The sequence below is a fragment of the Procambarus clarkii genome, chromosome 61 (genome assembly GCF_040958095.1).
Source record: "Procambarus clarkii isolate CNS0578487 chromosome 61, FALCON_Pclarkii_2.0, whole genome shotgun sequence".
Classification (NCBI taxonomy): Eukaryota; Metazoa; Arthropoda; class Malacostraca; order Decapoda; family Cambaridae; genus Procambarus; species Procambarus clarkii.
Genome location: NC_091210.1, coordinates 13,616,746 through 13,642,718, shown reverse-complemented (window position 1 = coordinate 13,642,718; position 25,973 = coordinate 13,616,746). Strand labels below are relative to the sequence as shown.

The 25,973-nt window shown below is 39.8% G+C and overlaps 2 protein-coding genes across 2 annotated transcripts in view; both read right to left on the bottom strand.

Moving 5' to 3' along the window:
* The window catches only part of LOC123774411 (uncharacterized), a 31,941-nt gene extending 17,873 nt beyond the window's left edge, over positions 1-14,068 (bottom strand). The window contains exons 1-8 of the mRNA XM_045768681.2: positions 12,585-14,068; positions 11,017-11,103; positions 9,823-10,771; positions 8,751-8,951; positions 7,612-7,763; positions 5,285-5,444; positions 2,089-2,188; positions 882-976 (exon numbers count right to left, since the gene is read on the bottom strand). Of these exons, the coding sequence (XP_045624637.2) occupies positions 882-976; positions 2,089-2,188; positions 5,285-5,444; positions 7,612-7,763; positions 8,751-8,951; positions 9,823-10,771; positions 11,017-11,103; positions 12,585-14,068 (3,228 nt within the window). The remainder of the gene's footprint in view (positions 1-881; positions 977-2,088; positions 2,189-5,284; positions 5,445-7,611; positions 7,764-8,750; positions 8,952-9,822; positions 10,772-11,016; positions 11,104-12,584) is intronic.
* Positions 12,594-22,320, bottom strand: LOC138354080 (uncharacterized). Its single transcript, XM_069307845.1, has 2 exons — positions 19,262-22,320; positions 12,594-15,467 (listed from the first exon to the last, which is right to left on the bottom strand). The coding sequence occupies exons 1-2, from the start codon at positions 19,636-19,638 to the stop codon at positions 14,420-14,422; spliced, it is 1,425 nt and encodes a 474-aa protein (XP_069163946.1). The 5' UTR covers positions 19,639-22,320; the 3' UTR covers positions 12,594-14,419.
* Positions 22,321-25,973: the final 3,653 nt, after the last annotated feature.

Sequence of the window (25,973 nt, the reverse complement as noted above, 5' to 3'; positions counted from 1 at the left end):
AGGAATTAATCCTTCCTGTGAAGGTTTTTGGAGTACAGTACTACAGTACATTAATAATAAGAGTTTAATGTTAGCAGTCTAAAAAAGCACGTTCATAATTCTATGCTTTTAATAAGTATAATTAACATAAAAAATGGTCTGAGCAAAATGTTCTGTCCCGAGTAGATCCTCAATTATAGCCTAATCGTCCAATAGGCATTAACAGGGCATAACAGCTGTGGTGTGCTTCTCAAGGCTTGCTTGTGTCCAGGTTTTAACTTAAGGAGCTACTGAGAGGTCCTCCCAGAAAATAATCCTAGAAGCCTAAGAATGAGGATTTGGATGGTGCTGGCTGCTGGTGATGCAATTACAGACTGCAGCTAAAAGAATGCCATAACCCATGGGGATTGATGACCAGTTCAGGATGACTGCAGTAGTTCAAGAGATATGATATAGCACTATGCACATACATTTTGTTGCCTGCTAGCTATCAATAGCAGTCTGTGCTACAACAATTTTAATCAATAAATTGTTTACTTATATGCATGCAAAATCACTGTTTATAATTTATTAGTGTCTAAACATGCATAAATGTATATGTTATCATTTGATATTGCAAACAATTTGATACCAAAATGAACGACATAACACGAAAATTGATGTTATCAAATTGAAAAGAGTACACACATTAGGTTGTGGGTGTTGTAGGTGTAAATACTTGTAAATACTGTATCGCATTATCAAACACATTGCGGAGAATGCATCTTGTTCATTAAATGGTGTTTGCCTGTAATAAATGGATTGAATTATAGGAAAATAACTGATCAGTCTTTTTTTATAATCTTAGTTAATCATAATATAATTCAAAATGTAATTGTAGATAATTCTATTAGTGTGTTTACCTTATCTGTTGGTATGAGAGCAATGAAGATGGAAGCGTCATTTGCCTTCAACCTTCGTACTTCATCCAGCACCCAGAAACTTCTCTTTCTTTGGCCTAATGGGATAAGATTCAGCTACAATGAAATCATAAAAGTTTCTCTGGCACCATAACAATGAGGTCACTGGTGCCAGTTAGACACAAAGTACAGTACTTGTCTAACCTTTGGGGAAGGTCAAACAAAAGTGAAATGATTCCAGGTACAATTCCTGTGAAGGACAGAGACGGGTGGGCACATTCTTTTCACCTAATACCTATGTTCAAGCAGCAAATAGTTATGATCCACAAGGCACATCTAACCTCTGTGAGTTATTTTTTATCTCAATGTTTATGGTTGTTTATGTACATGTAGGTGGAGATGAAACCTAGTTAGGTAGCCCAATATGTATTTGGCAGATCTGTCAGTTGCTAATATTCAAACGGATTCGAGGAGCTTTGAGAAGGTTGTACAGCATACTTGAAATGTGACATAACACAACAACACTGGGTAGGACTAAAGACAATGGGTGCTGTCAGTTAGGCATGATGTCATGTAGGACAGCCCGTGTCACTGACTAGGAGACTCACTCACTCACTGAAGTGACCTCAAAGGAGCAAGCTGTTCCCAGCCTCTCTCCAGGCTGGTCTTGGTTTTTGCATACAGATGACGTGTACAATGACCCTTAGCATGTTGAACTTCATCATAGTGGAGTACAGCTGAGTGTATATAATCTATTAAAATATTTTTGATGATATTGGTAGATTTTATATCTGTGTAATTGTTTTTGTGAGGTGTGCAGCCATCTTACTGCATGAGAGTACAGTGTGTAGAGGGTAACAAACCCTGCCCTCAGCAGAAACTCTATTGAGATGATAAGAGGCACACAATAGTAAAAGATAAAAAAGCATAAAGGTAAATAATGAAATGCAAAAGCAATACAGTATATTGAAATTATAATCTGAAGGTGGAGAAAATCCAGCGGTGCTTAACCCAAGTGGTGGAGTGATGCATACATTATCCATACACCAATGCCAATGTAAAATGCTAAATAAATATTACTGCTTATCAAACAGATTTGAACTGCATTCCATTACAAATTAATTATATTCTAATTGACATTTCACGTGACAAAACACAAAATATCAATTGCAGCAAGAACAGTGCTTATAGGAAACATGGTGGACATTACCTGTGTTAGTGAAGAAGGTGATGACAGAACATGTAATGCTTGTGAAGAACATGGAAGGGGTAGAGAGAGTTCTGCAGAGGTGGCTGTAGACTTCACACACCTGCAAGTACAACAATGTCTATATGAAATCGGTTGACTCACTCTAGCAAAAATGTTGAAAAGAATGCTGTCAAGCTGGACTTATTGTGCGAGTTTATTAAATAGATATATAAATAAGAAATATAAGAAAACCCTTACTTATTTGAAGGGAATGAATCCTGAGCCTTGCATATACTTTTTTTTACGGATATTTACCTAACGGCCACCATCTCTACTGGCCTCAACTGGGTCAGGAAACTGGTGCCTTGTGGAAGGTCCTCCCATTCTTATCAAGAACGTTTTCAGCTGTATAGTACGTACTGTATATAGCACAGTTTTGCTATTTATGACTTTGGAGGGTTTGAGATACTGTATAAAACTATTTTTGCAAGTAATCTCACACTTTCTCACACTTGTAAAGTCAAATGAGGATCTGTTTTTAGAATGAATGTAATAATCTTGATCAACAAAATAGAATGCCTGTTTGTCTATAGTAATGACTTGTATACAGTTCAATATTAACAAGCATTTGCCAGTCTCCTGACCATTTGTGGCATTCATGTAGTTCTCTTTGTAAGGCCTCAATATTCCTTTTGTTTCTTGCTTTACCACAGATCTTGGGGTCATCTGCAAATTTGATGATGTGGATTGTAATATTCTCATCTATAACACTGATATATGTGACAAAAAAAGGGGTTGGTCCCAACATGGAAATTTGCCATAATCCACACACTATATTTTTCTAGTTACGTATATTTATTTCAACGTAGGAAGACTCAAAGCTTTCTTTGTTGTAGCCATTAATAATAATAATAATAATAATAATAATAATAATAATAATAATAATAATAATAATAATATTTTATTTACAAGGTACATTAGTTGGTGTGATTACATTAGAGTGATATTTTTACATTCATGCAAAGCCACTAACACACACAGCAATTCGGGCAGGTCCTTAATCTAACATCTCAGGTAAGGTGAAAAAGTACATTGTATCAAGGTTTTATATCAACAATATAAATTGACAGAGGTGATTACACTGGTAGAGATTAAGTACTTAATTAGTCTTAAGTACTGTACTAATATTAGGGAAGTGGGTAGTACAAGAACAGTGTGAGTTTTGAAGCACAAGGTAGGAAACTATGAGGATGTAATTAGGTACTTTTTGGTTTTACTTTTGAACAAGGTATAGGTTGGTACATTTTTTAATTCATCAGGGGAGTGTTCCAAAGACTGGGCCTTTTATTTGCATGGGGTGTTTGCACAGATTTAGCCTGACTGGGGATATCAGAGAGATATATATTTCTGCTGTGGTGCTCATGATTAGCATTTAGGAACAAGGTTTTGTACATGTAGATATCACATGAGAATGTGTGGAATGAGTGTATGTTTAGCATGTTAAGGAACTTAAACAGAGGGGCTGTGTGTTGCCTGAAAACACAGTTTGTTATAGTTCTGATAGCTGATTTTTGCTGAGTGATGATAGGCTTGAGGTAATTTGCAGTGGTTGAACCCCATACACAGATACCGTATGTAAGATAGGGATAGATTAGTGCATAGTATAATGAGAGGAGAGCAGAGTGGGGAACATATTAGATTTTTGAAAGTATACCGACCTTTTTTGATACTTTTTTAGCAATGTGTTGTATGTTGATGCTGAAGTTAAGTCTCTTGTCTATGTATTGGCCAAGGAACTTTCCCTCATTTTTATTGGTAATGTTAACATTGTCTATCTGAAGTTGAATCTGACTTCATGATTTACTATCAAATAAAATGTAGAAGGTCTTTTCTATATTTAGTGTAAATAATGCCACCTCTGCAAAGCATTCTCTACCTCTTCCATGTTCTTTACAAACATTACATGTTCTGTCATCATCATCTTCACTGATACAGGTAATGTCCACCATGTTTCCTACTGTATAAGCATTGTTCTTGCTGCAAATTGTTGGATGACATCCTTGAGTGGACTTTTTTTAATTCATTGTTTACAATATTATTTAGTGTGTGGGGGTTGGGGTCAGAATAGATAAAAGGTAGTATCGTCAGCAAATAGTATAGCTTTAAGAATGTTAGAAACATTTAGCAAATCATTGATGTATATAAGAAATAGGAGAGGTCTCAAGATGCTGCCCTGTGGCACCCCTAGTGTCAATGGTAGAGTGGGGGAGGCTATGCTATTGATGGTTACATACTGGTGTTTGTCACTGAGACAGGAATGAATATAGTCCAGAGCAAGGCCTCAGATACCATAGTAGTGAAGTTTAAGAAAGAGGTAGTTATGATTTACAGTATCAGAGGCCTTTCTCAGGTCAATGAAGAGACCAATTGGGAACTCGTTTTTGTCAAGGGCTGTGCAGATTATATTAAGCAGACTAATAATGGCAACATTGGTACTCTTTTTGGGAACAGAAACTAAACTGGTAGAGACTTAATATGTCAAGTTTTACAAAAGAGGAATATTGCTGTTTGTAAATAATTGTTTCAAATATTTTTGAAAGTATAGGTAGATTTGATATTGGTCTGTAATTGTTTATGTCAGCTGTCTCGCCTCATTTATGAACTGGTGTCACTCTTGCTTTTTTTTAAGGATATCAGGAAAAGTATGACGCTAGAGATTTGTTAAATAGCAGAGCTATGGGTGGTGCAAGAGCAGGGGCAGCACTCTTATATATCATAAGTGGTATTTCATTAATGTTCCCAGCTCTGGTTTTAAGTGATTGAATTAAGGATATATTGTGTTGGGCTGACTGGTAAAAGGAGTAGAGAGTTAGGATAGCTCTTGATCAATGATCAAACCATTGTTTGATCCATTCTAGTATTTTACCATTTATTCCACATAATCTAAGAATTAACAATATCCAAATTAGTAACAAAGTAGATAGTAAATTCCTCGGTGTTCTCATTTATAATAAGCTGAATTTCCAAGAATGTAAAACTTTAATGCTCTGTACTCTCATAAACCCAATGTATCTTCTTGTATATAAATAAATAAATAATAAATATACTTAATTTATTTACCACGGTGACATAAATATTGGAATATTCTGCATGAAAACAGTTGCCTAGCATAATATTATGCTTAAAAGCAAGCACAAAGCCAATTATAAACATTTACCCTGTTAAAATTCCTGGCGTTTATGTGAACTTTCAGCCACCCAAAATTAAACATATCCTTCAGTTTTTCTTCAAATGGGTTTCCCGGTTTTTCATACTGCCAAAGCAAGATCTTCTCCCAAGGACTCACAGCTTCTCTCTCTGGACAATGCTCACAGTACCTATGGGTATAAATAATGGTTGATCTCTTTTCTTGTTAACACTTTTAATCTTTAATACTTACGTGAATTTACCTGAAAGCCACTCTCTCTCTTTAGTGGCCTTGATGGGGACAGGAAGCCAGAGGCTTCTCAAAGCTTCCACATTGCACCTGAGGAGTTTTTCCAAATTGATTATGAATTGACGAAAGTTCACAGCATAATCAGGTCCCGAGACAAACTCGGCATTTACAGTTTGGGTGAGCAGGCTTGCCATGGGTTTATTACCATGTGATACAAAGGCCTCTCCTGTTTTCTGTCCTACATATGCATAATATACACGTGACTCACTTGTCAATCACTTGTTATGTACTAATCGTTTTACCACTTTGTACTTCTAGGTGCCCACAAGGCCAAACTAGTCACCTTCCCCGGGATACAAACTACAACAGTTGCCGACGTTCCAGGTAGGTCACTGTTATTGGCTATTGTGGGCCAGATTTCAGGTGGTTTTACATGATGTGGGCCATGCTAAGGAAGACCTCTTTCCTCCAGAGGCAAAAGTGAAGCACTCATCCAGAAGCCAACCCCTACCAACAACAGGCAAGGACCTGCCTTGGTAACACTTCCCCAGAGCAGTGGGGCCAGAACTCGAGATAAGGTCGAAGCCGAATCTACTGCAAAGGATCAACATGGACCATCAGCAAAACAAACGAAAAAATAAAAGCCTACCACCACCTCCCAAAGGAGAGGTGTAAGGAACCTGGGCACTACCTCCCAAAGAGGAGTAAAGAAGCTGGGCACCACCTCCCAAAGACAAGGAGTAAAGAAGCTGGGCACCACCTCCCAAAGACAAGGAGTAAAGAAGCTGGGCACCACCTCCCAAAGAGGAAGAGTAAAGAAGCTGGGCACCACCTCCCAAAGACAAGGAGTAAAGAAGCTGGGCACCACCTCCCAAAGAGGAAGAGTAAAGAAGCTGGGCACCACCTCCCAAAGACAAGGAGTAAAGAAGCTGGGCACTACCTCCCAAAGAGAAAGAGTAAAGAAGCTGGGCACCACCTCCCAAAGACAAGGAGTAAAGAAGCTGGGCACCACCTCCCAAAGACAAGGAGTAAAGAAGCTGGGCACCACCTCCCAAAGACAAGGAGTAAAGAAGCTGGGCACCACCTCCCAAAGACAAGGAGTAAAGAAGCTGGGCACCACCTCCCAAAGACAAGGAGTAAAGAACCTGGGCACCACCTCCAAGGTCCCAACTGCAGGCAACAAAAGCCACAACCACAGGTACAGCAGGCAAGGCGTCCAGGCCACCCTGGAGCTGGTCAGGGAACAGCTCTATGACAACCCAAATATACAAAACAGTGGCCAAACTCTTCACTCAGTGAGTGAACATTTTCACACTTTCGTGTCCCATTACAGCCAAAGTATGCTGCAAACATTTTTTTTCCATGATCAAAGAACACATTTTACCAAAACAAGAAAACAAAAATTGGGGAATAATATTTGTTTTGTACACCCATAGCGTGTCATGTTTTATACCTGTGCAGTACAATAGTTAGAAAGTCATAAAACATCCAATTTCTACAAGAATTGTTTGGTAATCTGAAAACTACCTGTACTGTATAGTTTATATGCAGAATATACTTTAACTTCACAGTATGTTTCAAATAACTAATCATTCTTTTAAAATAAATAACTGCCTGCATTCACTGATTTTGGCTACTACTAAGAATCCAGGTAAAATAGGCACCTGATACTTGTATATTATATTCTAAACTTATTTCTTTCACAAAGCAAATATTCTCTACATGATGACCAGACCACACACTAGAAGGTGAAGGGACGACGACATTTCGGTCCGTCCTGGACCATTCTCAAGTCGACTGTGCTCTTTAACCTTCTTTAACAGCTCTTTAACCTTCTTTCATAACATGTTTGCATCTATTATGAGAACATTTCAGCATTAAAGTTTGCAATCGACTTGAGAATGGTCCAGGACGGACCGAAACGTCGTCGTCCCTTCACCTTCTAGTGTGTGGTCTGGTCAACATACTTTAGCCACGTTATTGTGACTCATCGCCTGCATTCTCTACGTGTTATATTAACAGCTCTTTAACCTTCTTTCATAACATGTTTGCATCTATTACAAGAACATTTCAGCATTAAAGTTTGCAAACAAAAAATACAGCATTACCGAATAAATATGGTGATCAGTAATTCTGCACTGAACAGGGAAGCACTGTTGTAGCACTGACGGAGCAACCTGTAGGCATCTTGTCCACGATGGAAATCACATAGTGTTTCAACCTTGGCTATGTTCAAAGGAGATGCAATATGTGAAGGTACCTGGAAATATTCAAACTTGCAATTAACATTACTACTGGATCTTCTTTCAAATTAATCTTTTCCAGGGAAGCATGTCAGTTTAAAAACTACTAACTGTGCTACTAACCTGACCCTAAATGTTTTATAGATGGCTGCAACAAAATGATAGGATAGTACTCAATAAAACAATAACATTACAGTGTTGGATCAGGTTTGGTTGCTGGTGGATGCATTGTGAAAGCACTCCTAATTTAATAATGGAGACGAGTTTTTTTCGGGACCTGATTGTGTTATGTGGTACTTTGAGGTGATGAAACTTTAAAGATTTTACTGCGGTTTATATCAGACCATTTGAAGAAGGATTATAAGGGGCAGGTTTGATATGTTTGATACCATTCTTCCTAAAAATCCTCCATTTCCCTAGACACAAAAAGGAGCATTATCTGACACAACCATATTTGGCAATCCAAAATTACAAAATGTTTTCCTAAGCAATTCACATGTCAATTCACATGATGTATTGGAATTACATACATGAACTTCCATAAATTTTGTGTAAATCTACAATTACAAGAAAGTATTTATTATCAATAGATCCAGTATAATCTATATGAAGTCTAGAGCAGGGTTTCCCCAGTGCAGTGGCAGGAAAGTACTGAAGCTTGGGGGTTTCTGGTAAATCTTGAAACAAGTGTGACAATTCTTAGTTACTTCAGCAAAATCTTGCTCCATTTGTGGCCACCAAACCCATATTCTAGTTACTGCTTTCGTAGCATTTATGCCAATTATGGGCTACATGCAGCTATTCCAAAATCTTACATCTCAGTTCCACAGGAACCACCACTCTAATACTATACAAGATTAAATCCTGCCAAGGTGTCACTTACAAAGGGGCATTTCACAGTAGACCAAGGTAAACCTCAATAATTCAACAGACTTCCTGTTCCTGATAATAAGAAACCAATAATACTTTTTACTTTTAAGTGAAAATACTAACGATGCACTAACCTTAATGTTGGGAAACAAGTTGATACTTTCCATTTCAACAATGTGTCTAGCCAGAGCCTTGAGCAGCGATATCATCAGCAAAGTAGAGTTCTGCCGAGCAGATGTGTGACGGTCAATTAGGCTCCAGGCTTCACGCTCCAGATTACTTCTTACGTAGTGCAGAATAAGCTGAGCCAAGTAACTCTCCAATTCTTGGCTCATCTGATAAAAGCACATTTCAGAAATCACAAGCGAATAATTCATACCTACTGAACAGTATAGTATTTCATTGAAAAGTTAAAGTAAACATTTTAATAATTGAACACATGTAATTTGAAGCTAAAACAACATGATCACCACACCGAAGCCTGACTAAAGTAAATGCACAGCCTAGGTCATTCACCGAGACCTTGCTACGGTCTCATCCCGGGTGTCCCAACAAGGCATTGTGAACGTCAAGCTCAGTCTGGGATGGTCACCGAGACCTTGCTAAGGTAAAGCACAGCCTGGGTGTCCCAACAAGGCATTGTGAACGTCAAGCTCAGTCTGGGATGGTCACCGAGACCTTGCTAAGGTAAAGCACAGCCTGGGTGTCCCAACAAGGCATTGTGAACGTCAAACTCAGTCTGGGATGGTCACCGAGACCTTGCTAAGGTAAAGCACAGCCTGGGTGTCCCAACAAGGCATTGTGAACGTCAAGCTCAGTCTGGGATGGTCACCGAGACCTTGCTAAGGTAAAGCACAGCCTGGGTGTCCCAACAAGGCATTGTGAACGTCAAGCTCAGTCTGGGATGGTCACCGAGACCTTGCTAAGGTAAAGCACAGCCTGGGTGTCCCAACAAGGCATTGTGAACGTCAAGCTCAGTCTGGGATGGTCACCGAGACCTTGCTAAGGTAAAGCACAGCCTGGGTGTCCCAACAAGGCATTGTGAACGTCAAGCTCAGTCTGGGATGGTCACCGAGACCTTGCTAAGGTAAAGCACAGCCTGGGTGTCCCAACAAGGCATTGTGAACGTCAAACTCAGTCTGGGATGGTCACTGAGACTTTGCTAAGGTAAATCTACTTAACAGGTTGTAAAACTAAATAACATACCTCATGTTGAAGGAGACAGGCAGGTTGGTAGCAGACACCCTGGTGGATGAAGCGGGAACAGTAATTATATGTGGGTGGCTTAGGTATAATATTAATATTATAATATTTCTGCCCCTTCTCAGAAAACTTTTGGGACTTTAGGCTGCGGTGTGAATTGTGATCACCAGTTGGCCTTCCTTCTCTAGGATAAAGTCCGCTGTTTACATTCACATTATCTGTTTGCTTTGTCATGAGGTCAGGTGAACTTGGTAAGTATCCATAGATATTTGCTCTGTGATTGTCTTCCTTAGTAACGATGTTTTTCTCTTGACTCATAGTATGTCGTGAGTTATGAGGTATATGCAAATTGTCCACAGTAGATAAAGATTCTCCTAAATTTGTCTTCAATGTTAATATTATGTTTGATTCTGTGTGTTCAGCTCTAGTTTCTGCTGTCATGTTTGAATACTGGACAGGAATTGACTTGTCACCATTTTCACATGACCTATTCTCTTGACCACTTTCTCTGGTAACATGAAGCAACTCTCTCACATTGACATGCTCTTCACTTTCTAGCAAACTTTGATTTAAATTCAAGGTGGAAATTTGGTCTAATTTATCTGGTTCTTTATCTTGATATAATCCACTACTGGCATTCCTAGTGCAGCTCTGATTACTACCTAAAATCAATGTGTTTCTTCTGCAGCTTATTTCAGATGTGGCAGTGCCATTGTTAATGGATAAATCTTGTGTACAATGTGCATCTCCAGATATTTTACACACCGTTTCATTGTCATTACAAAAATCCAGTGTATTTTCTTTAGCGTGTTTTGTTGTGTATTGATCAAGACACACTTTACCGCTCTTTCCGGAGTACGTTTGTTCTTGGCCCAAATCTCTTGTAATCTCATTTGGGTCAATTAATTTTTGATACTCAAGATTATCTTTCTCTCCTTCTGCATCACTGTCTCTGAAATGTTAAATGATACAACAATATTAAACTAGCAAATTCGATTACTATTTTGATTTTCAGTTATTTAGGACATCCTGAGGTACCAGTCAGTGTACCAAAAATATTGTCAATCCTCCAGCATTTAAAATTACGTACATGGTGTTGAGTCATCAGTAAGTCTTAGCCACCCTTCTTTGTCATGGAAGATTATTATGAAATTGAAAAATTTGTATCCAAGTATTTGACATAGGGTTGCAACTTACATTCCAGTCCAGCTGCTAGCATATATTGAAAGAACGTCATCATCTTCTGAGTCAGATGTGCTTTTGACAGCAAAGGTTCCAATGGACCTGCAGATAAAAAAAATATATATAAAATAAACAAATAAAATAAAATGTTTATTCAGGTAAGTTATATACATACAAGAGATTTTCCAAAATTTGATCGATTTACAGATAGAGCTAGTATATACAGTACAATGCCTAAAGCCACTATTACGCAAAGCGTTTTGGGCAGGAAAAACATTAATGTTATATATATAATATATATATATATAACTTGTAAAAAAAATTCTAAATTAACAATTTATATAATAGACAACAAGAACTCTGCAACTGATGGCACTCAAGTAGTATGACACTTGATCATAGATATAGATATCATAGATGTTGAGAAACTGAGAAATGCAAGCCAACTTTAGGGTTGATAACCTGAAAGGCATTGGTAAACTACTAGGCTCCATACCTGCCAGAGGAGGAGCATAAACACAATTGTGCAGCATTATGAAAAGGAAATGCTAATCATGATTCCTGCGGAACATTTAAATCAAAAGGAACACTAACACCACTTGGCTTTAAAAAAAATAGTGGTGATTGCAGATACCAATAGAAGTTCTGGGTTTGTTGCCAGGCATGCAAATGAACTGGGTGAGTAAGTGGAACACTGGGGCCAGATTCACGAAGCAGTTACACATGCACTTACGAACATGTCCATCTTTTCTCAATCTTTGGCGGCTTCGTTTACAATTATTAAACAGTTAATGATCTCCAAAGCACCAGGAGGCTGTTCATAACAATAACAACAGTTGATTGGGAAGTTTTCATACTTGCAAACTGTTTAATATATATAACCAAAGCCAACAAAGATTGAGGAAAGATATACACGTTCTTAAGTACTTGGGTAACTTCTTCGTGAATCTGGCCCCTGAGGATGACCAATGCTGCCATCAAGTGATGCACTGGGAAACAAGTATTTGGTTTGTTGATATTGGACAAACTACCGTTTCCCCCATTTTTATCTTCTCTTTGTTTGATCAAGATACATTATTTTGCTTTGCTTATACTTTCTGGCCAGTTTTAATCAGTTATGAAGCTGATCCCCCATGATCCTCTGGCCCCTATGAGCACACCAGATTCTGGTCCTGGTGTTCAGTAGGCATATGCAAGTCTAGAGGCCTGGGTGTTTTGTGGGTGTCTCTCTGTCTCTATGGGAAGGCCTGGTCGAGGACCGGGCCGCGGGGACACTAAAAAGCCCCGAAATCATCTCAAGATAACCTCAAGATATGGTACCAGAGCCAATGCAACTGAGGCTACCTAGAAAAGGGCATTTCATTTCATTAAATACACGATTTGTATAATCAAGTGTTGAGAACCTTTTGTAACTACTGAAGACAGAATTCATTATTATCAAGTGCTGAACAGATCAATTCAAGCCATTTTATTAGGGCATATACTGTAGTACATTCTATAAAAACAGAATGGCTTTTTAAATACACACACAACATACAGGGAAAATAAATTAAGAAAAAATACAAAAATATTACAGTACTTACGGTTTATCAGAATAAGCAGCACTCGACCCTGGAATCTCTGCCTGACATGAGTGCACATCTATACCTTCTTCAGATATGTCCTTAGCAGGGAATAATGCATCTTGGTTCTGGCTTTTTCTTTCTTGTATTTTTACAGTGACTACATCTTCTTTCTCTTTTAAATTGTCTAATACATTGTCAGTTTGTACACAGTGTATGTCAGCCTCAACTGTAGCATGTAAATGATTGTCCTGAATGACCACAGAAGAATCAAATTCACAACTAGTACACACATCCACGACCAAACACTCGTCTGAATTTGCAGTACTAATGGCAGTATCCACTTCTGCCATCTCTTTACTTGTAGATTGACCAACATCATTTATTATTCTTCTTCCTTTCAAATTACCTGCATTCTCTATATTATTCTCTGCTGCATATGCAACACTGCATTCCTGTGGAACAAATTTATTGCAGTTCCCTGTATCTCTTGATCCTGGTTCAGATATTCTTCTCGCACCAGCTATGATACGACTCTGAGGGACACACATCCGATTAATATATTTTTCTTGATCACATTTTTCTGCATGTATATTATTTGAAAGAGATGATCCATTTGCATCATGATTTATCAATTCTTCAACATTTGTGAAGCTCATTTCATTTAGCCTGTTTTCAGTGGGTGTTAAGTACACTTCTGGATACTTTTCAACCCCATCTCGATTACCTGATGCAGAACTCTCTAATAATAATGAGTTTAGAACATTATCTGGCATATTAGTGCTTGCAGTGCTGTGAGGACCTTGAGCAAAGTTGCTATTATAAAAAACACGAAACCTATTTACCCTACCCTTCAAATGTTCATTATTTTCCTTGGTATATAATGAAGCTGGATTGTCCAAATGTGAACACTCTTCTTTATTCAATGACAGTACAGAATTATCTAAAGAACTAGGTTTTAATAAAGCTTTTCCAGACACCTGACAACCAGCTTGCTCTTCTGATATATCACTTATCCTACCATAATTTCCAGTCTTTTTAGTCCTTGGGATATCAATTGGTACGACTGATCCAGATTTTCTCTTCCGTCCCCTTCTACTGTCAGAAGCTGGACTAGGTAAGACACATGTTTGGGCACAAGCCCCTGCGGTAGCTGGAGCTGCTGGAAGGGAAGTAATTGATTTTGTTCCTTCAGTGTCTTTCAATGTAGTTTTGGTCACATTTCCAGTGCTGGTAGCACTGGAGTCATCCAGTGCACTATCAGAGAAAATATTACTAATGGAAAATCGAGGTTGTGTTGAAGTAGCAGTAGCTCTAATACTTGGTGTGCAAAAGTAAGTCATTGAAGTCTCAATTTCCTCAATCTCTAAATCAGAATTGTTATTGTTATCTTTGATTCTTAATTCATCAGATTTACTCCTCAAATGTACAGTATTTTCATTTTGAGCAATAAAAGAATTCTGTTTATCTTGAAGCAGTTTATTTTCTTTAACTTTTTGCAGCATCGGTTTCACTACATTCCAGTGTTTGATCTCTACCATCAAATTCTAATAACTCATTTTCAAGCTCAATTTCTTGTCCAATCAATTTTGCAATGTGTCTGTGTGACTGTCTCGTAGATCCAATTAAAGCATCATAACATTCCTTCATGAGTTTCCTTCGTCTCTCCTCCACACGGTTGTGTATGTGGTCTCTCGTCCCAATTTTCCTACTGTTTACACTTGCCATCACATCCTCAAATGGTATTCGAGTCGTCCAATTTGTTTCGTACACACCATTCGCAGATCTGGTTTGTTCATTATGGAAACTGCATTTGGAGCCATCTCCATTTCCTCTTTGGGGAATTTTATTGGTTTTTATATTGTTTGATCCATTGGTTGTACATGTAGATATTTCTTCGATATTTTTTTTATTTTTTTTCTGATCACCTTAGATATTACACCATGTTTTAGTTTTCCCACATTCCTGGACTTAATTTCTCCATTATGTCCAACAACCGTTTTGCAAATTTTTGACATTAACTTATTTGGAAGAACACTATCTTTACTTCCTTTTAAAACTAGCCTCTTGGTATGTTGGCTTTTGAGATCACTTTCACATGTGTTATCAACCATTGCCGTATCTTTGCTACTGTCACAAGTACCATTACAAGTATTGTTACATTCACCCGAGGGTTCCAAAATTACATTTCCAGGAACACGTGTGGAGTCAGAGAACGATGCTCGAGTGTTCTCTCCGTCTTTATACACGTCTTCTTGTTGACTCTTTGTACTATCATCTACTGTTAACTTAAGTCTCTGGGACTTGGGTTCCCTTGCTGCATCTTCTAAATCCTTCAAGAAATGTGAAGATTCATCTCTATTAAAATCAGAAGGTAAATTTGAAATTGATTGCGAATATTGCACTTTGGGCCTACTTGTCCTAGGTGAAAATAACCCAATTTTTTTACAGTTCTTTGTCATGTTTTGCGAACCTGTTTGCTTTGGTTTGTTGGTAGCCATTTGCAATTTACATTTATTAACAGATGACAAATTGCTTTTCTGTTTAGTTACTACACTGCATTTTTTAGAGTGTGCATCATCCATGTCAGGAGTGCTGTCCTTGCTGGGCTCCACTCCACCTGTATCACATAAGGAAGCTTCACATGTGCATGACACCTTAACAGTTGTGTTGCAAGCATTGATGAAACATTTACTATGCATTTCCTTGTGGACATTATCTATATTTTGATGATTCAGAGTTAACTCAGAATGTTGGGGATTTTTTATAGTTCTGGACATATTATTGCTATGCACCTTGGAAATGCTTGCAAAACTTGATTTTTGAGCATCATTATTTTTCAGATTCGAATTACTGCCTATTTTTTCTGATAAGGGTAATCCCAGCTTCATATCATATCCATCTCTGAAAGAAAATAATACTTTTAAGAGATTTATTCTATCCAATTCTTGATTAATAAGGCATAATTATTCAGAAGGAAGTAGAGATGAAAAATAATAATAGCCCTAACTCCTTAAGTACTGTGAATACTGTCACTGTAAAGTAAATAGTATTTTTTTTTTAGTTTCAGTTTTTGCAATGAATAAAATGAAACAACAGTACAGCATTCAGATCAATGAATCATGTCATCGCTGCCCGAAACACTATGCATGTTAGTGGCTTTGCAAGAATGTAAGAACACAAATGTTATGTACTCTCACAACCCCAATATACTTCTTGTATATAAATAAGTCACCATAAACAAAAAATGTCAAGTATTTGCAGTTTGCTAGAATTTGTGCACAAAAGCCTGCTAAGTGAGAAAAGTACTCTGCACTATAAATAAAAATTCAAGTCTACTTCTTGCAAAAGACTAAACTAGAGTAAAGAATTCATCAATGAAAATACCACAGGTGCTTAAACCATGGTATGTGCACCTGGTTTCAGCAAAAACATCTTAGTGCAATTGTCAAGGACACATTTTTGTTGATTTTATAAATATTCAGGTAAAGTTGATGTCAAAATGTTTCCAAACTCGACTACAGTACTTCCATTTCAAAACAGAGAGTAATGAAAACATTAAAATATAGCCTAATTATAAAAAAATAGCACAACTCTCAGAGCGCCTAAAGGCGCTTTGCGCAGTGCAGTGATTAAGGTATCTCCAGGGTACAGTCAACAGCACCCAAAGAGGAGTTAGCTAGAGCAAAATAAATAATCTCCAGTCTCTCTGTTCTACTTTCAGAACTCCTTTATATATATGGTAACTATCATCTACTTTCTGAGTCAGTCGGTTCAGATGTACATGTACCTAACAGTAGTTACACGAGGGACTATGCTTGTAGTTTCTCTTCCTATATTTATAATTTATCATTAACATTTAAACTGTCCTCTATAGTTAGTACCTACCACTGTATATACTAGCTTAGAATGACTAGCAAGGGTCTGGTGTAATTCCAATTGGGTGGAACCATCTACCTGTTAGCAACAGATAGGGGAAGGGAATTATCTGGGGAAAGCCCCAAGCCATTACGATTATGTAGCACTGGGAAGGGGTCAGGATGAGGATTTGGGATGGGACGGGGGAAAGGAATGGTGCCCAACCACTTGTGGACAGTCAGGGGATTGAACGCCGACCTGCATCAAATGAGACCGCCGCTTTCAACCGTCCAGCCCAAGTGGTTGAGAGCCACAAGAAACCTTCCCAGGAAAGGGAAGATATACCACTGAAAAAAAAACTAGGCATGGGTACCAGAGCCTTGGGGCCCCACATTCCAGAGCACTAGCCACTAGACCTAAGGGCCAACCCCGGGTTCTGGAGCCCCCAGCTGAAAAAACAGAACACCCCTCCTCCCAATGAACACAGCCCAAAAGACTTGGGCCATCATGCCCAAAAGGCAAAGGAGGCAGTTTCCACAGAGCAGTAGGCATGTTGTGTAACTGTACCAGGGGTTGTGTAATTATAATTTGTGTAATTCTACACAAACCTCATGGTTACAAGCCAGAAAAGTTTAGGGCAAAACCCCAAAGACAAGAACAATAAACCTGGAGAAGTAGGGGAAAACACCTGAAAGCCAGCAAGACACTAAGCCCTAAGTTAACACAAAGTCAGAACTCGCAGAAAGACATTTCGGCACCACAGCAATGCACATGGAATACTAAACTCTCTCCAGGGGGCACAGAACACTATTTATTTATTTATTTATTTATTATTTTATTTATTTATATACAAAAAGGTGCATTGGGTTTGTGAGAGTACATAACATTGGTGTCCTTACATTCTAGTAAAGCCACTAACATGCACAGTGTTTCGGGCAGGTCCTTAATCTAACATATAAGGTAAAATTATTAATAGGTACATTGTAGCAAAATTTAAGTTCAACATAACTACAAAATAAATTGACAGAAATAATTACATTGGTGAAGTTGCAAGTCTTAAGTACTAATATTGAGGGAATATGTAGCACATGATACAGTGTAAGTTCGTAGCACAAAGTAGGAAACTATGAGGATGAAATTCGGTACATTTTGGTTTTATAGTTTTAATAAGGTATAGGTTGGACAATTTTTTAATTCATTAGGGAGAGTGTTCTATAGATTAGGTCCTTTTATTTGCATGGAGTGTTTACACAGATTTAGTTTGACTTTGGGGATATCGGATATTTATTTCTGGTGTGGTGCTCATGGGTTCTATTATATCAAGGAAGAATTTCAGATCAGGATTAACATTTAGAAACAAGGTTTTGTACATGTAATAGTACAAGAAAATGTGTTGAGTGTATGCTTAGTATGTTTAGGGATTTAAACAGGGGCTGTGTTGTCTGAAGACAGAGTTTGTAATAGTTCTGACAGCAGATTTTTGCCAAGTGATGATGAGCTTGAGGTAATTGCAGTGAGTGGATGAACCCCAGGCAAAGATACAGTATGAAATATAGGGCTAGATTAGTAAGTAGTATAATGAGAGGAGAGCAGAGTGGGGAACATATCTGATTTTAAAGATTATATCGACAGTTTTAATACTTTTTTTTTTGGCTGTGTTGTATGTGGGTGCTGAAGTTTAATCTCTTAACATGTATAGATCAAGAAACTTTCAATAATTTTTATTGCTAACATTAATATTGTCCATCTGAAGTTGAATTTGATTTGATTATTTACTTCCAAATAAATGTAGTAGGTATTTTCTGTGTTTAGTGTGAGTTTGTTGGTTGACATCCTTGAATGGACTTCTTTTCAATAGTTATTAACTTCCATTTTCAAGGACTTTTTAAATTCGTAAAACTTCCAGCCCAGAATCATTAATATTGCCCCCCTAATAAAGTTGACGAAAACACCATGAATGTATATGAAGTATACTGTACTGTATATGCAAACAATGTAAAGACCATGAATATGTATATACAGTATACTGTATATTCAAATAATGTAAAGACCATGAATGTATATACACTGTATTGTATACAATAATCAAATAATGTAAAGTTTTATCAGATAATAATAATAATGCACAAAGAAATCACATTAATGTGATGCATCAATGAAAACACCACATTGCAAAAGCAGATTGCAATGCTTTTGACTATGTCGTGGTGCAGTGGTCAAGAGCATGACTCGGAGTATCCAGTGCATGGATTCAAATCCTCCTCATGGGTCCTACTGACTTTCTCAATAATAATAATAATAATAATAATAATAATACACAGAGTAATCACACTAACATGACTGCATCAATGAGAATATCCGTTGGAGCCGTGATGAGGGTTTGAACCTATGCGGTGGGTGTTCCTACGCACACACGCTAGCGACTAGACCACGACATGGTATATAGATCACAACCTGGAGTTCTACTAAACACACAAGGATTTCCTGAGGCTTCTACTGAAGCCAGAACAGGAGTTTCACACACTCCTCCCTTCTCCCCATGCACTCTGGCTGTTGACTAGGGTGTGTGTGTGTGTGTGTGGGAACACCCACCGCATAGGTTTGAACGGCTCCTACAGATTTTCTCAATAATAATAATACTAATAGTAGTAGTAGTAGTAATAATATTTATTTGGACAAAAGCAGATCATATGTATCTGTATTAATATGTATTAGAGGGCGCTAAATATCACCAAGGATGCCAATACGAGAACAAAAACGCATAAGGCGAACGATATCAAAAGTATCCTGTAAGAAAGTCAAGTACAGTGCCTAAAGCCATTATAAAGTACCCTACTTACCTCATGTTACCTGAAGCTTCCACAACCTGAATTCCAGGTACGTCCTGAATTCCAGGTAATGTCCTGCCACCAGGTGGTGGCAGGACATCTGAACCAACACACAAGGATTTAGGTTTTCTAGCAGCCTTGTCTAATGTTGGACTTCTCTGGTGCTTGACATCTGTTGAATTTGTCTTGAAAGAAATGTCATTACTTAGATTACTCAAACATTTGGCTTTCCTTTTTCTAGCCTCTGTCATAGAGCCCCTGACAGTTCTAACTACTACTACAGTTTCTGAGGTTTTTGGCCTAACTTGGCTCCCATCAACTAGAGGATTACTGCCAAAACTTGATGCCGAGTTCAATGGGGCACTTGGGGAAGATTTCACGGTAGACATTATATTGCACGTTTCTGAATAATTTTTGTCTTGGGTCTTTAACCCTTATAACATTTGCCAAGCTTGGTACATTTAGCCCAACTATTGAGCCAGAATCATTTGCAGTATCATTCAAGTTAGGGTTTGTTAAATCTTATGCTTCTACCCTCTAGTGGTGACCTGAAGCAAGTCCAATGCCTTATATTTAGTGCTACTTAATCTTTTAACATTTGATTTGGTTTAATTTTTACACCTTCGTTTTGAGCCTTATTGCCAATGACTTATGTATATTGCACACAGCTTCTACAAGGGCCTAGGATAGGAGCTAGGGAAGCCCTAGGACACATCTCTCACTTCTACCACATTCACCAGCCAACACTAAGGGGGTCCATCACTTAAATTGTGTGCATCTCTTTCACATCCAAAATCAAAAGCTTTGATTGAACAATTTCTAAATTTACACTGAAATCCATCCTTTTTCTAGGTGTTATGCTTCAATATAGCTTGTACAGCATATCCTGTTCATTGATAGCTGTAAATAATTCAACGCGAGCAGTAGCTTCAATATTAGAATTGACGGCAACCGATTCACAATGTCTCACTGTTTACTCTTCACACATAGGCACAAGATTTTTTTTCTGGAAAAAACAAAACAAGTCATATCACCAGAGAATTATTATACAAACTTTGCTTTCATGAGATCCAACAGCTAAAGAAAAATAGCTGAAAAAATACTCTATATAATACATTGTTGTATAAATACTATAACAACCCAAGACATGATGGACTACATCACGCAGAAGTGTAAGGAAGCAGCAAAGTTTGTCCCAGTCTAAAAGGAAAAACTAAATGCAAATGAGAATCCTATGGTTTAATCAAGAATGTAAGCTGGTAAAGCAACTAAGTACAAGAGTATGGAGAAACTATAGAAATAATAGAACACCAGAGAGCAGATAAAGATACCAGAAGGCCAGGAATGAGTACCTCAGGATGAGAAGAAAGACAGTACGAAAAAAACATAGCAAGTAAGGCAAAGACTCGACCTAAATTGCTGCATAACCACATCAGAAGAAAACAACAGTGAAGGAATAGGTAATGAAACTGAGGAATGGGGCAGACAGGTTCACTACAAATGACAAGGAAGTGTGAGGAACTCAATAAGAAATTCCAGGTTATCTTGAGATGATTTCGGGGCTTTAGTGTCCCCGCGGCCCGATCTTCGACCAGGCCTCCACCCCCAGGAAGCAGCCCGTGACAGCTGACTAACACCCAGGTACCTATTTTACTGCTAGGTAACAGGGGCATAGGGTGAAAGAAACTCTGCCCATTGTTTCTCGCCAGCGCCCGGGATTGAACCCGGGACCACAGGATCACAAGTCCAGTGTGCTGTCCGCTCGGCCGGCCGGCTCCCATATTAGATTTTCACATTAGAGGTCTTCTAATGGTCACATCAGGTCTTCACATTAGAGCAAGGAGATGTTCCCAAGATAAGAGAAGGAATATTTAACCAGGCACCACTTAACAGAAGAAAGATGGTTGGGTTGACTGCATCTATCTGGACTTTAAAAAAAAAAGCTTTTGACAGTTTCACATAAAAAGTTGTTTTGGAAACTGGAACACACTGGAGGAGTGACAGGGAGGCTGCTAACATGGATTAAAAAATTCGGACAGAAAAATGAGGGCAGTAAGAAGAGGCAATATATTGGACTCGAGGAATGTCACTACTGGAGTACCACAGGGTTCAGTTCTTGCACTGGTAATGTCTATTGTCTACATAACCTACCAGAAGGAATACAGAATTATATGAAGATGTTTGCTGATAATGCTAAGATATTAGGGAGGGTAGGAAACTTAAGACAATTGCCATTCCCTTCAAGAAGTCCTGGAAAAAATAACTGTATGAAGCACCACCTGGCAAATGGAATTTAATGTGAATAAATGCCATGTTATGAAATGTGGAATATGAGAAAACAGATCCAAAACAACCTTTACATTACGACATTTAAGTTATAAAAAAATCAGATAAAGAAAGATCTAGGGGGTGGTTGTACATAGAAAACTATAACCCGAGGACCACATAAAGAACATTGTATGACCAGCCTATGCTACACTTTCTAATTTCAGAATTGCTTTGAAATACAGTACATAAATGATGAAATACTGACAAAATTGTTCATGACCTTTCTGATACAAAAGCTGGAATATGCAGCAGTTGTATGGTGTCCATATCTTAAAAAGCACATCATCAACAAATTGGAAAAGGTGCAAAGACATGCAACTAAATGGCTCCCAGAACTGAAAAACAAGAGCTATGAGGAGAGGTTAGAGGCATTAAATATTCCAAAACTAAAAGATAGAAGAAAAGAGGTGATATGATCAATACGTTTAGCAGTCTCCGTGGTGTAGTGGTAAGACACTCGCCTGGCGTTCCGCGAGCGCTTTGTCATGGGTTCGTATCCTGGCCGGGGAGGATTTACTGGGCGCAATTCCTTAACTGTAGCCTCTGTTTAACGCAACAGTAAAATGTGTACTTGGATGAAAAAAAAAACGATTCTTCGCGGCAGGGGATCGTATTCCAGGGACCATAGGATTAAGGACTTGCCCGAAACGCTACGCGTACTAGTGGCTGTACAAGAATGTAACAACTCTTGTATATATCTCAAAAAAAAAAAAAAAAAAAAAAAAAACGTACAAAATAGTAATGGGAATCAACAAAATTGATAAGATAAGAATTCCCAAGACCTGGAACTTCAAGAGGTCATGGATTTCTACATGTTTAAATCTAACATTCTGCTTGTAAATAATTTTGTATGTATTTACTTTCCCTAAATAAACATTATCAGAACATCATAGCAAAGTTTTATATCCACATATACGTAACTACAATATAAATTGACAGGGTGAAGATTACATTGGTGAAGATATATGTCTTAAGTACTAATATAGGGGAAGTGGGTAGTACAAGATACAGTGCGAGTTTGAAGCACAAGGTAGGAAACTATGAGGATGAAATTAGGTACATTTTGGTTTTAGTTTTAAACAGTGCATAGGTTGGACAATTTTTTTTAATTCATTGGGGAGTGAATTCCATAGATTGGGTCCTTTTATTTGCATGGAGTGTTTGCACAGATTTAGTTTGACTCTGGGGATATCAAAGGTATTTATTTCTAGGGTGGCACCGAGCGACGAGCTAAGGTGGCGACGAGCTAGGGTGGCGACGAGCTAGGGTGGCACCGAGCGACGAGCTAGGGTGGCACCGAGCGACGAGCTAGGGTGGCACCGAGCGACGAGCTAGGGTGGCACCGAGCGACGAGCTAGGGTGGCACCGAGCGACGAGCTAGGGTGGCACCGAGCGACGAGCTAGGGTGGCACCGAGCGACGAGCTAGGGTGGCACCGAGCGACGAGCTAGGGTGGCACCGAGCGACGAGCTAGGGTGGCACCGAGCGACGAGCTAGGGTGGCACCGAGCGACGAGCTAGGGTGGCACCGAGCGACGAGCTAGGGTGGCACCGAGCGACGAGCTAGGGTGGCACCGAGCAACGAGCTAGGGTGGCACCGAGCGACGAGCTAGGGTGGCACCGAGCGACGAGCTAGGGTGGCACCGAGCGACGAGCTAGGGTGGCACCGAGCGACTAGCTAGGGTGGCACCAAGCACCGAGCTAGGGTGGCACCGAGCGACGAGCTAGGGTGGCACCGAGCGACGAGCTAGGGTGGCACCGAGCGACGAGCTAGGGTGGCACCGAGCGACGAGCTAGGGTGGCACCAAGCACCGAGCTAGGGTGGCACCAAGCGACGAGCTAGGGTGGCACCAAGCACCGAGCTAGGGTGGCACCAAGCGACGAGCTAGGGTGGCACCAAGCGACGAGCTAGGGTGGCACCGAGCGACGAGCTAGGGTGGCACCAAGCACCGAGCTAGGGTGGCACCAAGCACCGAGCTAGGGTGGCACCAAGCACCGAGCTAGGGTGGCACCAAGCACCGAGCTAGGGTGGCACCAAGCACCGAGCTAGGGTGGCACCAAGCACCGAGCTAGGGTGGCACCAAGCACCGAGCTAGGGTGGCACCAAGCACCGAGCTAGGGTGGCACCAAGCACCGAGCTAGGGTGGCACCAAGCACCGAGCTAGGGTGGCACCAAGCGATGAGCTAGGGTGGCACCAAGCACCGAGCTAGGGTGGCACCGAGCTAGGGTGGCACCGAGCTAGGGTGGCACCAAGCACCAAGCTAGGGTGGCACCGAGCACCGAGCTAGGGTGGCACCAAGCACCGAGCTAGGGTGGCACCAAGCACTGAGCTAGGGTGGCACCAAGCACCGAGCTAGGGTGGCACCAAGCACCGAGCTAGGGTGGCACCAAGCACCGAGCTAGGGTGGCACCGAGCTAGGGTGGCACTAAGCTAGGGTGGCACCGAGCTAGGGTGGCACCAAGCACCGAGCAAGGGTGGCACTAAGCTAGGGTGGCACCGAGCTAGGGTCGCACCGAGCTAGAGTGGCACCAAGCTAGGGTGGCACCAAGCAACGAGCTAGGGTGGCACCGAGCTAGGGTGGCAACAAGCTAAGGTGGCACCAAGCAACGAGCTAGGGTGGCACCGAGCTAGGGTGGCACCAAGCTAGAGTGGCACCAAGCAACGAGCTAGGGTGGCACCAAGCAACAAGCTAAGGTGGCACCAAGCAACGAGCTAGGGTGGCACCGAGCTAGGGTGGCACCAAGCTAGAGTGGCACCAAGCAACGAGCTAGGGTGGCACCGAGCTAGGGTGGCACCAAGCTAGAGTGGCACCAAGCAACGAGCTAGGGTGGCACCAAGCTAGGGTGGCACCAAGCAACAAGCTAAGGTGGCACCAAGCAACGAGCTATGGTGGCACCAAGCAACGAGCTATGGTGGCACCAAGCAACGAGCTATGGTGGCACCAAGCAACGAGCTATGGTGGCACCAAGCAACGAGCTATGGTGGCACCAAGCAACGAGCTATGGTGGCACCAAGCAACGAGCTAGGGTGGCACCAAGCAACAAGCTAGGGTGACACTAAACAAGGAGCCAAGAGAGGGCAGGTGAGGGCCACCAGGCACCTACCCACACACCCACAACAACAACAACGTGCCTCACTGCGTGAAGCAGCGACACGTGTGCACCCCACCACGACACTGACGACACTGAGACCATAGCTGCCCCTCACCCACCACCAGGAGCCACATGGCCGGCCACACAGCTGACTTACACGCTCTTCTCTTCTTAAATCAAATGTTTATTCATGTAAAATTAAATACATACAAGATGAGTTATAAATATAATGGATAATGGGTGATTTCTAGATAGAGTTAGTACATACAATACCTAAAACTACTAATACGCACTATATATGACCTCCCTTGATCTACTTCTCACTTATATATCTATGCCAGTTTCCACTCAAGTTTATATTGCTAGTTAATTATAGATGTAAATCTGACCATATATAGTCATACAAATAATTCGCGCCATCTGATTATTTTTTAGAAATTTATCTAACAAATTTATTTATTTGTTATTAATAAACTTAGGTATATACAGCAATGTGCTGCTAACCTATTCTATATGATCTACAAAGTGTAGATAAAAAATGGCAAAAGAGCAGTCACTATATAAAGGCCAAGTATAATTATCTATTTATTTACAAGAATGGCGTTTTTCTGACCAGGGGGAGAAAGATACTGGCAGTATGGGGCGTTAAAGTTTATTGAAGATTAAATTCTGCAGAACATGTAAATATATAAAGTTCACATAAAGTAAGTAATTATATAAAGTTTATATTAAACACGGTTTATATTATAGGCTTAACAAAGTTGATATTATATAAAACTTAATATTGAACATGTAAATATACAAAGTTTCAAATATAATTTAAGGAATATATAACGTTTATATTAAAATATATAAAGTAAACATATAAAGTAAATATATAAAGTAAGAATTAACAGTAACAATTCCAAGGACTAGATTTAACTTAAAAGGTACACCCGTAGTAAGTATGAGACCTTAGCCTATAGTGACATGGAAACTAATTCTGCAGAAACCTAAAGGTTAACTGGTACTAGAATTAAGGCCGAGTGCAAATGTGTAGTAATTATATAACACTAGGATATAACAGGCAGGACACAAAGAATAACTAATAAGTGAGAGACCACATAACACGTAATGTACCCGGCCAAGAGGCCGTAAAAGACCTAATGGATAAGGAGAAGGGGGTGTGACTACAAGTAGGGCTTACTAGCACCTAGACTGGGCAAAGTATTAGCTGCGGACAGCGGGACACTTGGGGACCGCGAGGGCAGCGGCGAGGGCAGGCGGAGTGAGGCGGAGCCCCGTTGTGCGCCCGTATTTATATG